The sequence below is a fragment of the Plasmodium gallinaceum genome, assembly GCF_900005855.1.
Source record: "Plasmodium gallinaceum strain 8A genome assembly, contig: PGAL8A_v1_21, whole genome shotgun sequence".
In the NCBI taxonomy this organism is placed as follows: domain Eukaryota; phylum Apicomplexa; class Aconoidasida; order Haemosporida; family Plasmodiidae; genus Plasmodium; species Plasmodium gallinaceum.
Genome location: NW_021628323.1, coordinates 747,380 through 761,763, shown reverse-complemented (window position 1 = coordinate 761,763; position 14,384 = coordinate 747,380). Strand labels below are relative to the sequence as shown.

Sequence of the window (14,384 nt, the reverse complement as noted above, 5' to 3'; positions counted from 1 at the left end):
TTTAAATGAAAAAAATAAAAAAAAAAAAAAAAAAAGCTGAACTCTTTAATTTTTGACTTTACAAAATATTTATCAAAATAAAAAATTATAATTTTTTTATATTTTTTGTTGTGCATAATAGTATTCATATTATATGCATACAAAAAGGAAAACTTAACTCCTATGAGACGGGAAAAAGAAAAAATATATATATATATATATGTATGTAGTTCTTAATTCCTTTTACTTATTCTATTTCATTAGTATTAATAACGCATATATGCATAATTATGCATTGCATCTAAATTATATGTTTTTCTTTTAAAAAGTAATAAAGATGGATTATGATATAGAAGCAGATGTACCTAGAACCGATAAAAATTATATACTCTATATACCTATTGTTTTAGATCAAATAGTAAAAATGAACAAAAAGGAAGGGAAAATAACAAGTTTTCATGCTTCTAAAATTCCAGAAATATCAATAAAGAATTATGTAGAAAGAATAGGAAAGTATATAGGATGTAGTAATGAATGTTTTGTTTTATTAATGATATATGTAGATAGGATAATCAAACTACATAAAGATATTACCCTATCTTTACTGTGCATTCATAGAATAATTATAACTGCTGCCATGATAGCTGCTAAGTTTTTTGATGACTTATATTATTCAAATTCTTTTTATGCAAAAGTAGGTGGTGTTACAACAAAAGAATTAAATAAATTAGAAGCATGTTTCTTAAATCTACTAGATTATAAATTATATGTTTCTTCAGAAGAATATGATTTTTATAGAAAATATATTTCTTTAGCTGTTCAAAAATTCTTAAACAATAAAAAAATAACACGTATTCCAATAGCTAAACCTTACAATTTATTTAATTACACATCTCCTGATAAATCTAACATGTTCCTTGAAAGAGAACAAAATGTACATTCAGACATGAGGAAATTTTCAAGAATATCACAAAACAAAAAAAAAAATTATCAATATGATAATAAATAAACATATTTAATATACATTTTTTAGTAAAATTAATTAAAAATATAAAATTTTTTTTATGTGTATAAATAAAAGTAAAAATAAAAAAAAAAAAATTAAAATAAAACAAAAAGGATAATTATTAAAATTTCTCGTATACGTAAATATCATTTTTATGTATTTTACATTACAATTACTCTATAATAAAAAAAAAAAAAAAAAAAGAAATGTAATATTATTATTCGAATAATTATGTATTCTTTTTATTTTATATATATATATATATATTTCCTAAATTCAGAATTTAAAATATTTATTTAATATTTTATTGTAAATTTAATTATTTCTTTCCTTTTTTTTCTTCTCATACATAATAATTTATTATTAAAATAAAAAATTATTAGTGTAAACTTTGTTAAACTTTGTTAAAAACTATTAACGTGGTAGAAATGGAAAAAATAAGGTATATAATACAAACAAAAAATAAAGCATTGATAATAATCATTATAATATTTTCGTAATTATTCTATTAAAATAAAATTAGTTTATTATAATTTAAAATAACATATGTTTAATATTTTTTTCAAACTATTATTTATTATAAGAATATAAAAATGATTTTTTCTATATATAGCTTTGAATAAATTATATACATAATTAAAAATTATAATAATAAAAAAAAAAAAAAAAAAATAGAAATAATTATTTTTTGTGTTAATACGGAAATACTTATATGTACAATTACTAAATAAAATTTAATTCATTTATTTTGAAAAAAAAAAAAAAAAAAAAAATAAATTTTTAAGAAAAACAAAAATTAATAAAAAAAAAATTGAAATTTTTTGCAATAAAAAAAAAAAAAAAATTATGAAGTTTTAATTTATTTTTTCTTTTTTTCAGTACATTTAACTAATTTTAAATAATAGTATTTTTATTTTCTCAATTATAAAAGAATGGAGATTATATCAATAAATGATAATTCAAATGGAAACAAATCAGAAAAAAAAGAAAATATAATTGAGTTAAATCGTTCATTTAGAAGATGGTATCCTTATATTGATAATGGAGGGTAAGAATAAAAGAAAATAATTCTTCATAAAAAGAATAAAAAAGAAGAAATTTTTATACGAAAATTTAATTTTGAATATATCAATAAAAATAAATAGTTGAATAATATTTCATAAAAAATTTTAAATTTAATTAATATAAAATAAATATTATTCTTTTTAAATATTTTATATATGAATAATAAAATATAATTATACACATATATATATATATATATATATATATATATATATATATATATATATATATATATATATATATATATATATATATATATATTAAATTTTGTTTTTTAGAACTGTTATTGGATTAACTGGTAAAGATTATGTAATTTTAGCAGCAGACACTCGTTTATCATTGTCTTATTCTATATATACAAGATATTGCCCTAAAATATCAAAATTGTAATCTATAATATTATTATATTTTTTATATTATACTTTTAATGAAACATCATTTATATATATATATATATTTTTTATTTACAGGACAGATAGATGTATTATAGGTTCATCTGGAATGCAATCAGATATAAAAACTCTTCACTCATTATTACAAGTAAAATAAACAAAAAATAAAAAATTTACATTGTTTATTTTAAATAATAAAAAATATAATTTTAATACATTATCTTAAAAATTATTCTATTTTATATAATATTTTTTTTAGAAAAAAATACAACTATTTGTTTTAGAACATTCGCATTATCCAGATATTCATGTCATAGCTAGATTGTTATGTGTAATATTATATAGTAGAAGATTTTTTCCATATTATACTTTTAATTTATTAGCAGGAGTAAGTGATGATAATAAAGGAGTATTATATAACTATGATGCTATAGGGTCTTATTGTCAATCAACTCATTCTTGTGTTGGTAGTGGAGCTGCTCTAATTCTCCCAATATTAGATAACAGAGTAGAGCAAAAAAATCAGTTAATTAAGAATTTTAATTTTAATATGAGAGATGATATTGATTTTGTTAAAGATGCTATTACATCTGCTACTGAAAGAGATATATATACAGGAGATAAAGCCGATATTTATATTGTAGATAAATTAGGAATAAATACTACTTCGTTAGATTTAAAACAAGATTAAAGTTAGCATATAGCACTTATATTTAAAAAAAAAAAGCTTTTTTTTTTTAATCTATAAATTTTTTTTTATGCATGAAACATTAAAATATGAAATATTTTTATGAGTTTATAAAATTTATATATATATATATATACATATTTTATATTATATAATTATTTTTTTTTTTTTTTATTAAGTGTATGTGTAAACTTTAAAAAATTAAAGAAAAAAAGAAAATATTAGATAATATTTATTTATAATATTTTTCCATTATATACATATATATATATGTATAAATTTTTTTTTTTTTTTTTTTTTTTTAACACTTTAAAAAAACAAAATTAAAATTATTTTTTACATAATTCAGCATACACTAAATGAAAAATGTAATTAAAAATAGAAAAAAGCAAAATATAAAATGTATTTGAATCTAATAAAACAATTTGGAATATATATAAAAACAATGTAAAATTTTATGTGCACATTTAATCTTATGTAACTAGCTTGAATTATATTTATCATATTATGAATTCTTTTAATTATATATATGCAATAAATTCATGTGCAGAATAAAAAAAGAAAATAAAGTGCAATTTTATTAAGAAGAATAAATATACATTTTTTCTTTGTGTTACATATATATTTTATTCAATTATTCCATACTTTTTTAATAAAATATATTACTGTTATTTTTATTTTTATTTCACCATTTTTTTTTTTTTTTTTGTTAAGATTACTTTTTTTTATTTTTGTTTTTAAAAAATTTTACATAAAATAAATGTAAAATATAATAAAGGACTTTCTTACATTTTTTCAAAAAATTTTATTTTAAAACGAAAAATGAAAATACTTAAAATTAATATTTTTAATCCTAATTATCTCATATTTAGAAATAATTACTTACCAGTATTAAATAAATTTTATATCAGAAGCAATTTTACTACAGACAATCGAAAAAATGAAGAAATTGAAAGAAATGAATCAAATAAAGAGATAAAACATGAAAGTGTTAAAAAAAAAAAACCAAATGGCTTACAAATTGATTGTGAATTAAAAAGCCCCTTAAAAGAATTTTTAAATGTGAACACTGCATCTAGGATATTCGTTTTGAAACACGCATGGAAATATATTAAGGATAATAATTTACAAAATCCAAATATGAAAAGAAAAATTATACCAGATGAAAAATTAAAACAAATACTAGATAAAGATGAAGTTGATATTCTTGAAATTCCAAAACTTCTGTTTAGGCATATGTCATCCATCCCAAAATAGTAAAAATGAAAAAAATGTAAAAAAAAAAAAGAATTATTGCAGTTCTTATATCTTTGTTACATATTTTCGAAAAACTTTTATAAGTCTTTTTAAAATTTACAATCTCTTTTTTTACATATCTTCTTTTTAATCATATTTTTTAATATTATATTTTTACTGAAAAATCTTTATTTTTTATATTTGATTAAAAAATAATTGTTTTTATAATTATTTGCTTTATTTAAAACTAAAATTATTTTATATGTATGATATAGGTTTAAAATTGTAATACCTTAACTACAAATATATATATATATATATACATTAATAAGTAGACTAATTAAAAAGAAATCCTTTTTACATAAATGCAATCTGTAAAATATATATATATATATATATACTTTTTAAAATTTAAATAATATTAAAATTACGCCCAAAAAAATAAAAATATATTTTAGAATTTTTTTTTATATGTTATTGATTTTTTTTTTTTTTTTTAAATTTCGAACATTATATAAAATAATCAAAATTAAACATTAATTTTTTTTAGAAGATAAAAATATTTCCGTTTATGCTTGAAAAATTTATAAATGAATCAAATAAATTCTTTTAAAAAGTTTTCAGTAGAATATTTCATTACAAAAATTAATAAAAAGTATTTTTTTTTTAAATACTTAATAAAGTTGCTCTTAAAAATATAAATGTTGTAAATACTAAAAATATTTTAGATGAATTAGACATATTATTAAAAAAGTTGAAAAGAATAATAATATTATAGAAAAAAAATAAGAAAAATAAATTTTATTATATTAAAAATAGTGGTACAAAAGAAATATAGATAAAATTATGGAATATAAGATAATTACTAAAAATAAATATGGAAATATAATATAACTATAAATATTAAAAATAAATTTTAAAATAAAAATAAAAAATGTTTATAAAATATTGAGAATATTAAAATTAAGTTATTAAAGAAAAATATATTATATATTATATATTATAATTAACTTTATTTAAAATCTTTTTAATGAAATTTATTGTATTTAAGCTACTAAACATAAATGTATGATTACTAATTGAAATGGAAATAACAACAAAACCAAGAGCTCTCAATAACCTTTTCTTAAATAAGGAATTTGGATTATAAATAATTTTTTTACCTTTTTGAAAAAAGTGACTAGGTCCATCAATTTCTATAACAATCTATAAAAAAAAAAAAAAAAAAAAAAAAAAAATGTCTTTTTTGAATCTTAGTTTATGTAAAATGAATTATACATTAAGTTAAATCCATGCTTTTAATTAAATATTTACAAAATAAAATAAAATAAATAAGTGAATAAATAATGTAAAAAAAAAAAAAAAATACTTTTGAATGAGGTATATAAATATCAACAAGGATTGAATCAAATAAAAAATATTCATTATAATGAAAAATATTCAGTTGTTTTAATTCATCAGATATTTTTTTATGAGCAGACGAAGATATTTGATTTTTTTCTTCTTTTCTTTGATTTCTTGCTAATTGTTTTCTCCATATATTTAAAGTAGTTATTGAAACATTAAAATATTTTTCAAAAATAAGTTGTATTTTTTTCTTTGTGTCAATACTTTTCAAGCTACAATTACTTATATCTTGATGACTTTTTAATAACTTATTTGAATTTTTTTCACTATTTAATATGTACAAGCAAAAAGAAAAAGACGCTTGATACAACTGGGATTGATGTAATTGTGATATGTACTTTTGTAGTTTATTAGAATTCCTTTTTCTACTATTTTTTATAAATCTTTTGTTGCATTCACTTAAACCATTTTCAAAAATGTTTTTTGAAAAAACATTTAATACTGACAAACTCCATAATATATTAGCTATTGATTGAGTTTCACATTTCTTCCATTTAATAATTTTTTCTTTTAGTTGAGATTGAAATAATTCTAATAATGTTAGGACCATATTATTATTATTTGTTTCGTTATATATGTTATTTTCTTCATCATTTAATATATTGAAAATTTTTAAATAGTTAGAATTGTTAACATTATTTAAACTTGAATTTAAATTACTACTTTTATATAAAATATCGCTGTTTGAATTTTTATCAATGGTACTTTGTTTACCATTAATACATTTAATTCCATTATTCGTAGATAGCTTATTGTTAGAAGTTAAATTTATTTCCTCATTTATATTGAAGCTATTGTCCATTTGATTATTTATGCAATTAAATTTATTTTCCTTTTTTTTTGCATCATTTATTAAGTTTTCATCTGTAGGAATATTACTTTTCATAATTTTATTATAATTGTGATCATTTATTTCTATTTTATTTTTGTTATTATTAAAAATATCTAAATCAATATTTAAACTAAATTTATTTTTCTGTTTTTCATCAATTTTATATTCGTCATCATGGATATAAGAAATTGCAGGAAAAATATATTCCTTGTTAATAATATGAACATATGGTTTGCAATCAAAAAAATAGTTGACTTTTTCAATAGATAAACTTTTATCTTCTTCATAAACTACATTAGTATGTAAGCATTCATAATTGTGATGGTTTAAAAAAATATAATACAAAGAATCATTCTCTTTTTTATAATGTATAATATTTTTATTATCCTTATTGTTTGTATTTAAAATATTAATATTTACATTTCCTACTGCCTCACCATTTATTTCATTACTTTTCATATAAATATAATACTTCAAATCTTTATGATCTGAATATATATCTTTATATAAACCTAATCCAACATTAGCACAAGACCAAAATATATTTGACCAACTTCTCATAGTCATTTTATCTTTTTCATTATTAATTTTTTTTAAAGAAAACTTTAGGAAATTTTCAAATAATAAAAAGAAAACATATTTTTTATCATTTGCATTATCATCTTCTATTAAATTATTTTCCGTTGGATTTTCATAATTATTAACGGCATGATTAAAAAAATAAAACTTATCACAGTTAAATATTTCCTGATTTTCTTTCTTTTCTGTTTTTCTTATTGTTAAATAGTCTTCGTGAATATTATATAAATCAAAATGTCTTTTTTTAATAGTCTCCAAGATATTCTGATTTATACAATCAGAAGCAAAAATAGATAAACTATACAAAACAGTTGATATATCTTTTAATAATAATTTATCAAAAATTTTTAATGCATAATTATATAAAATAATTAATAAGTCAAGGTTACAATATTTTGAAATTCCAAATGACCATATTATATTACTAAATTCTTGTGCTTTAAATTTATTTTCATTAATATATTTTTTTATACAATTATACAACAATATGAATTCTTCTTTCGTTTTGATAAGTTCATTTTTTGTTGCACTAAATGACCATATGATAATTGATAATTCTTGTGCCTTGAAGCTATTAATGTTTTCATAAAATTGTTTTTTTATATTTGACCATACTACCATATCTTTATTTGATAAAATAGCAGAAGCCCATGCAATATTAGCTACATGTTTAGTAATAACGTTAGAATTATCTACTAAATTGTTCTTTAATAATTCATATATATAACTGTATATTTTTATATTAGATAAATTTTCATGATTATTATACATAAAATCTTTATTTTTTTTTATTTTATTATCCTTATCATTTATCTTAACATTACTACTATTAGCTTCTGTAAGAAAGGTACTTTTTTCACTATAATTTTCTTCATTACTCCTTTCAGTGTTCCCACTGTTTTCACTTTTATCTTCTAATTTAACTTCATTTATATGTTTTTTTGAACTTTCATTAGAGTGATTCTCTGTGTTTTCATCTACTTTGTTATTATCATAAGAAGAATTAAAAGTAATATTTGACTTTTCTTCTATATCACTAACATTAGAATAATTTTCAAACAAACTAAAAGTCACAGGATCAAAATAACTATCAGTTTCATTTTCTTGATTCAGGTTTTTTTTCTGATAAAAATTTTTATTTCTCACATGTTTAGCTATCCTGTGATATGCTGTTACAATGTTAACTTCATTAAAAATGTTTTTTTTTTTTTGTTTGCTTGAATTTTCATTGTATTTTATCAAAACATTCAGTAATTCTTCAACAGATAGTGAATTTACTAATTCCTTATTTATTTTTATGTTTAAATGATTAGTATCATTGGAATTATTGATTACAAATGAGTAATATGCTGAGTGATATTTCTGTGATTCATCATTAGTTAATTCATTATCTATATTATATTTTTCTAAATCAAATTTATTGATTTCTTTTGTATTATTCCATGATGTAAATTTATAATGTCTTTTTTTATTCTTTTTAATATTTTTATTTATTTTTGATTCATTATTTAATTCTTCATTTGAATTTTTTTCTTCGCTATCTAAAAATATTTCATCATTTAAATTATCCAGTTTACTATCTTGATCATCTAATGTATTATTTTCTATTGTATTTATACGCTCATATAATATTATTTTCTTTTGTTTTTTATTATAGAAATTTAAGAAAAAATCATTTTTCTTTTTTTTAATATTTTCGCGATTTGCTAAATTAAACCATTTAAATAAGTAATTGCCCTTCTTATAAAAAATTGTATTACTTTTTCTATTTCTTCCATAAAAAATTTTAGTATAAATTTTTTTATTTTTATTAGCTAAAAAAAATGTTTTATCTCTTATAATTAAATTTAGATCATAATTTTTTCTTAAACATTTAATCTTTTTTAAATAATATGCCTTTACTAATAAAAAAAAAATTAGTAGCAATTTTAAATTAAAATTTTTATTCTTTAATTTCATATATACTAACATATCCCTTATATGAAAAAATTATGCAATTCATTTTTCTAAAATTTTGACTATATGAAGAAAAGAAATAGAAGAAAAAAAAAAAAAAAAAAGAAAATTAAAAAATATTTAATTCATTTTAAATACAATATAATTTAAAAAGAACAATGAGAATTCAAAAAAAAGTTAAAAAAAAGTATCTATATAAAAATATGTATCCAACATTCTTTGCAATTATTAAATAAAAATATGTTAACGTATTTTAATATAAATGCAATTTTATTAAAATAAAAATATGCCTTTAATTAAAATATTAAAAAAAAAAAAAATTATTTTTAAAAAAAAATAAATATAATTTTAAAAGTAGATTATATATTGCATCACTCAGTGATAATTTATTGCTATTTATATTTTTTATATTTTTTATATTTTTAATAATTAAAACTTTAAAACACAAATATGCCTGAGAATTAATTGCTAATTATTCAAAAAATTTATATTTTATTACAAATTTTCTTTATGAAAAAAGTGAAAATTCATATTTAATTTATATTAACAAAAAAAAAAAAAAAAAAAAAAAGAAAAAAAAGAAAATAAAAATAAACATAAAAATAAAAATAAAAATAAAAATAACATAAATGTACTTTTTTCTTCTATATTCTTTTCCTTCATTAAAGTAATGGTTCTCTGTATAATGTCTTTTCAACGTTACTATGAGAACAAAAAGCTTAAAGTAAAAAAAAAAAAAAAAATGTAGAAAAACGATAAAGATATTGACAAAACTTCTATTTTAATATCTAATAATAATATGAAATTATTTTAATTTTGTAAAAAATATATTTTAAAAATATCTTATTCAATAGATACAAAAATTCTAAAAGTAAAAAATATTTAGAAATATATTTACCAGTTCCTCCTGGTTGTAAGTCAATAAAATCACCTTCTCCCACAGAAAATTCCCATGAATTTTTTTTATTATAAATATAACTTTCAAAAAATGACTAAAAATAGAAAATTGTAAAAATTATTTTAAATCTTATCTTTTGTTAAATATTGACTCTTTTTTATTTATTAATTTACTAATTTATTCATTTATTTATTTATCTTATTTATATTTTATTTTATTATTTTTTTTTTTTTTTTTACTTTTAAAATAATTTGTCCTGTTTTTTTTATCAAAACAGCTTTGTGATGATCGATGCTTTTTTTAGAAAATGAGCAAATCCAACTGCAATCAAATAAAATAACAATACATTTATATAAATAATAATTTTATATTTATCTTATATTATTATTTGTAAAAATAGTATTCTTACTTCTCTTTTGTTGATTCATTTTTATTTGGAACTTCTGGATTAATAGTTATTAAATCGTTCATTTTTAGAGGTTTTCTACTAATTGGGCAAATTAAATTTTTTAAAGGGGGTTTTAATTTTTTCTGAATAATATCTTTTTTTACTTTTGAATTATTGGAGAGCCAAAAATTATTTGATATATCCAAAAGATTTTTCTTTTCTTCGTTCTACAATAAAATACTTTTATTTGATATATAATTTTGTTAAAAAATATGATTAAATTTCTTTTTTCTTTTTTCATTTTTAATATTTACCTTATCTTTTTCATTATTGTTTATACTTTCTAAATCTTCTATAAATTTTTTTTTTTCTTTCTCTTTTTCATAATTAGCTTCATCCTTTTTTTTTTTTTTCAATTCTTTAATATAATCATTATATTCTTTTTTCTTTCGAGAATATTCTTTTTTTTGCTTTAATAAATTATTAATTATACACATCTTACAAAATATATGACCATATGGTGTGCTTACTGGATATTCAGCATTTCTTAAACATATCCAGCATTGCTCAAATTTTCTCATTGAGTCCTTTCCTAATCGCTCTTTTAAAGTTCCCACATCTTTTATTTTGTTAACAGAAAAAGAAATATATATATGAACATGAACAATTTTAAATACTAAATACTTTAATATATTTTTAATAACATATCTTCATATATATTCAAAAAATTAATTTTTTAACCTTTAACTTTTTTTCTTTCGTGATATGTAAAAATAGGATTTGCTGTATTATTTTTACTATGCCTTGGCATTTTAATTCAAAAAATTATAAAGATTGATACTTTTCAGCACACGTTAAAATTTTCTTTAAAAAATGAATTAATAAAATGTTAACAAGAGAAATCAAAAATTTTTAGTTTATGTAATTTTTTACATATACAATTAAAAAACAATTTTTTAAATGTATGCATTTCAAAACTAAAAAAAAAAAAATTAAAAAAATTTTTTTTTTTTTAAATAACATATAATTGAGTATATATTTTTATACGCGTAGCTGTGCGCATTTTAAAAGTTGGCTCACAATATTATCGACAAAAATTTATTTTATTTGTTAACTTTATTATTCATGTAGTTATATATAAAATAATAATATAAAAATATAATAATTAAAAATTGTATATAACATTTTTTAAAAACAAATAATTTTTTCGTTGTATTTTTATTGTAAACATCTTTTTTTTCTTTTCTTTTTTTTTTTTTTTAATCTAAAATATTAATATATTAATTTCGTCTAATATATGTTAACTATATTTTATTTTTTTTTTTTTTTTGTCTTATAAGAACTGTTCGTTAAATTATACATTTCTTTTTAAATAATTGCATATTATCATTATAAATAATATATATATGAAGATTAAATTTTTTCACAAATATATTTTTAAACATAAGAAAATAAAAATGTTTTTATATATTATTCCATTAACTGACTCTTTTTATTTATAATTTGAAATCATTTCATCTACACATTTAAAGAGAGAATGAATCTCATTTGGATAATATTGATATATTCAAAACTTTTAAAATAAACATTTTTTAAAAAAAAAATTTTTAGTCTTTTTTACTTTTTTGTAATTCAAATATAAATAATAAAAATTTACTATTCGAACTTTTTTTGTTTTTTTAAAGAAATTTAAATATTTTAAAAAATAATATATATATATATATATTTATTTATTTATTTATTTATTAATATAATTTTACTAATAAAATTCCAATGATAAATTATCATTAAGATGACGTGTAATCCTATAGGAACAGATATTAATATTTTAGACAATAATTTAACTCAAATATTTCGAGATTCGGAAGAATGGCTAATTTTGGAATACTTTTTACAAATGAATACAAGAACGTCAAGAGTAAAATTAGTACAAGCATGGCATGTATCTCCTGCACATACAATTAACAAATTTGAAAAAAGAAATTCAGAAAAATTAGTTTTAAAATGCTTCATTGATACATTAGCTTTAGATAAGGATAACACAATCCAAGATATTTGTAGAAGAGGTTTTTCTATTTCTAAAAAAGGATTAAAATTATCTGTTGGGAATTTCAAGTTAGACTATTAAATTAACCGTACTATAAATTTGATTTTTTTTTTTTTTTTTTTTTATTATATATTTTATTTAATGATATATGTAAACATTTTATATTTATTTTACAGTTAAATAATTTTAAAATATAAGAAACTAATATATTTATTTTATTTCTTTTTTAATGAATATGAAAATATATAGGGTTAATATTATATTTATAACATATTTATCCTATTAGTGTATAAAACATAATTTTTGTGTATGTTCAATTTTTTTTTTTTATGTAGTTTACCTGGATTCCCCTTAACATCTTTAAATAAAAAAAATATTATTAATGATTCTAACGAACTAATATATGAACAAGATGTAACATATTTAGGAAAAAAAAAGAAAAAAAAAATTATAGAACATAGCGAAACAGTTTTATTATCAGGAGAAAGGAGTTTATTTGAATTTTTTTTATGTGATGTAGGTGTGGGTTTATCATTAGCTGTAAGTGAAAACGAAATTGCAGCATATAATAGAGATACATTACCCATCGAATATGACAGTATATTTATAAAAAAAAAAAAAGATAAAACATTAGATGATTCATTAACAATTCATTACAAATGTAAAAAAAATGAAAATGAGGAAAATAATAATGAAATTAATTTAGTTTTAGGTGGTGATACAATGGCAACTTATGGTGTTTTGCCTTATTATACTTTTCATCATGAATATATAATTTATGATAATTCACAGCTATTACCTCGATACTTAATTCAATTTGAATGTGACCCAAGTGCAGATGAACATTTTGCTATTCCATTGTGTGATTATTGTCAGGATGCTCCTTCTGCATTTTATTGTGAATCTGATGAAGTAAGGTTATGTGAAAAATGTGATAATATTATTCATTCTCAAAATAAGCTAGTTATGAAACATATAAGAAAATCATTGAATGAAGCTCAAAAAATTCCAGGAAAATGCAAAATACATTTACATAATGACATTAATATGTTTTGTACAGTTTGTCATGTACCTATTTGTGAATTATGCATGTCTATCCATTCACATACAGATTTATCAAGTGAAAACTTAATTAACATAAATTACAGTTCTGATACTATAATGTCATTAAATATGGCATATAAGGCTATTATTCAATATAGTAGTAAACCATCGAAGCTTATTAAAGAAAGAAAAAGAAACTTAAATGATTTGTTAAATAAAATTGAAAAATTATATGAACAAGTTAAATTAAATATTCACGATGCAGAAGAAAATGTGTATACCATACTTGAAGACTTAGTGAAGCAATTACATATGATAACAGAAAAAAAAATGTGTTCAGTTTTAAGTGAAGAATATGAATTAAAACGACAATTTAATGAAATTATATGGAATGAATCATTTTTACATTATTTACAAACTATTTTACCTCCTGCAGACTTTATGAATGCTTGGTTGAAGCACTGTAAGAGGCGAGAAGAAATTGAAAAAAACTCATTAATTGTAGAAAAAATTTATTCATTAGTATTTCCAGATATGAGAATAAAGGGAAATATAAATATTGTAACTGAAGGATCAATTGAACATGAAAATTTATTTCACTCAACTGAAAACTTATAGAATAATATAATGATAAAAACTGAATAATAATTTTAAAATAAAGTTTTCCAATAAATAATATGTAAATTGTAAATAACTTTTGTGAATATAAAACATGCACAGTTTTTTTTTTTTTTTTTTTTTTTTTTTTTTTTTTTTTTTGTTTTTCGCTTTTATTTTCTTCATAAAGATTATGTACCTTTATATATATATATTTTTTTTTTATTAAAAATACCTTTATGGTAGGTAAAATTATTCCTAACATTAAAG

At 18.1% G+C, this 14,384-nt stretch overlaps 6 protein-coding genes across 6 annotated transcripts; 4 read left to right on the top strand and 2 right to left on the bottom strand.

Annotated features, from left to right (window-relative positions):
• Window positions 1–316: 316 nt before the first annotated feature.
• CYC3 (cyclin, putative) lies at window positions 317–988 on the top strand (the record flags this gene model as incomplete). The annotated part of the gene is made up of 1 exon (XM_028674405.1): window positions 317–988. One exon carries the CDS (start codon window positions 317–319, stop codon window positions 986–988), a length of 672 nt encoding a protein of 223 aa, XP_028530762.1.
• A 929-nt stretch (window positions 989–1,917) lies between these two features.
• Window positions 1,918–3,133, top strand: PGAL8A_00039900 (proteasome subunit beta type-1, putative; the record flags this gene model as incomplete). Its single annotated transcript, XM_028674404.1, has 4 exons — window positions 1,918–2,033; window positions 2,329–2,436; window positions 2,521–2,590; window positions 2,702–3,133. 4 exons carry the CDS (start codon window positions 1,918–1,920, stop codon window positions 3,131–3,133), a joined length of 726 nt encoding a protein of 241 aa, XP_028530761.1.
• Window positions 3,134–3,952: 819 nt separating this feature from the next.
• PGAL8A_00039800 (SWIB/MDM2 domain-containing protein, putative) lies at window positions 3,953–4,387 on the top strand (the record flags this gene model as incomplete). Its single annotated transcript, XM_028674403.1, has 1 exon — window positions 3,953–4,387. The coding sequence occupies one exon, from the start codon at window positions 3,953–3,955 to the stop codon at window positions 4,385–4,387; it is 435 nt and encodes a 144-aa protein (XP_028530760.1).
• Window positions 4,388–5,359: 972 nt separating this feature from the next.
• PGAL8A_00039700 (RAP protein, putative) lies at window positions 5,360–9,155 on the bottom strand (the record flags this gene model as incomplete). The annotated part of the gene is made up of 2 exons (XM_028674402.1): window positions 5,360–5,572; window positions 5,736–9,155. 2 exons carry the CDS (start codon window positions 9,153–9,155, stop codon window positions 5,360–5,362), a joined length of 3,633 nt encoding a protein of 1,210 aa, XP_028530759.1.
• A 647-nt stretch (window positions 9,156–9,802) lies between these two features.
• Window positions 9,803–11,237, bottom strand: PGAL8A_00039600 (conserved protein, unknown function; the record flags this gene model as incomplete). The annotated part of the gene is made up of 6 exons (XM_028674401.1): window positions 9,803–9,858; window positions 10,039–10,132; window positions 10,278–10,359; window positions 10,448–10,653; window positions 10,741–11,045; window positions 11,168–11,237. The coding sequence occupies 6 exons, from the start codon at window positions 11,235–11,237 to the stop codon at window positions 9,803–9,805; spliced, it is 813 nt and encodes a 270-aa protein (XP_028530758.1).
• Window positions 11,238–12,218: 981 nt separating this feature from the next.
• Window positions 12,219–14,135, top strand: PGAL8A_00039500 (zinc finger protein, putative; the record flags this gene model as incomplete). The annotated part of the gene is made up of 2 exons (XM_028674400.1): window positions 12,219–12,541; window positions 12,809–14,135. 2 exons carry the CDS (start codon window positions 12,219–12,221, stop codon window positions 14,133–14,135), a joined length of 1,650 nt encoding a protein of 549 aa, XP_028530757.1.
• Between the last annotated feature and the right edge of the window lie 249 nt (window positions 14,136–14,384).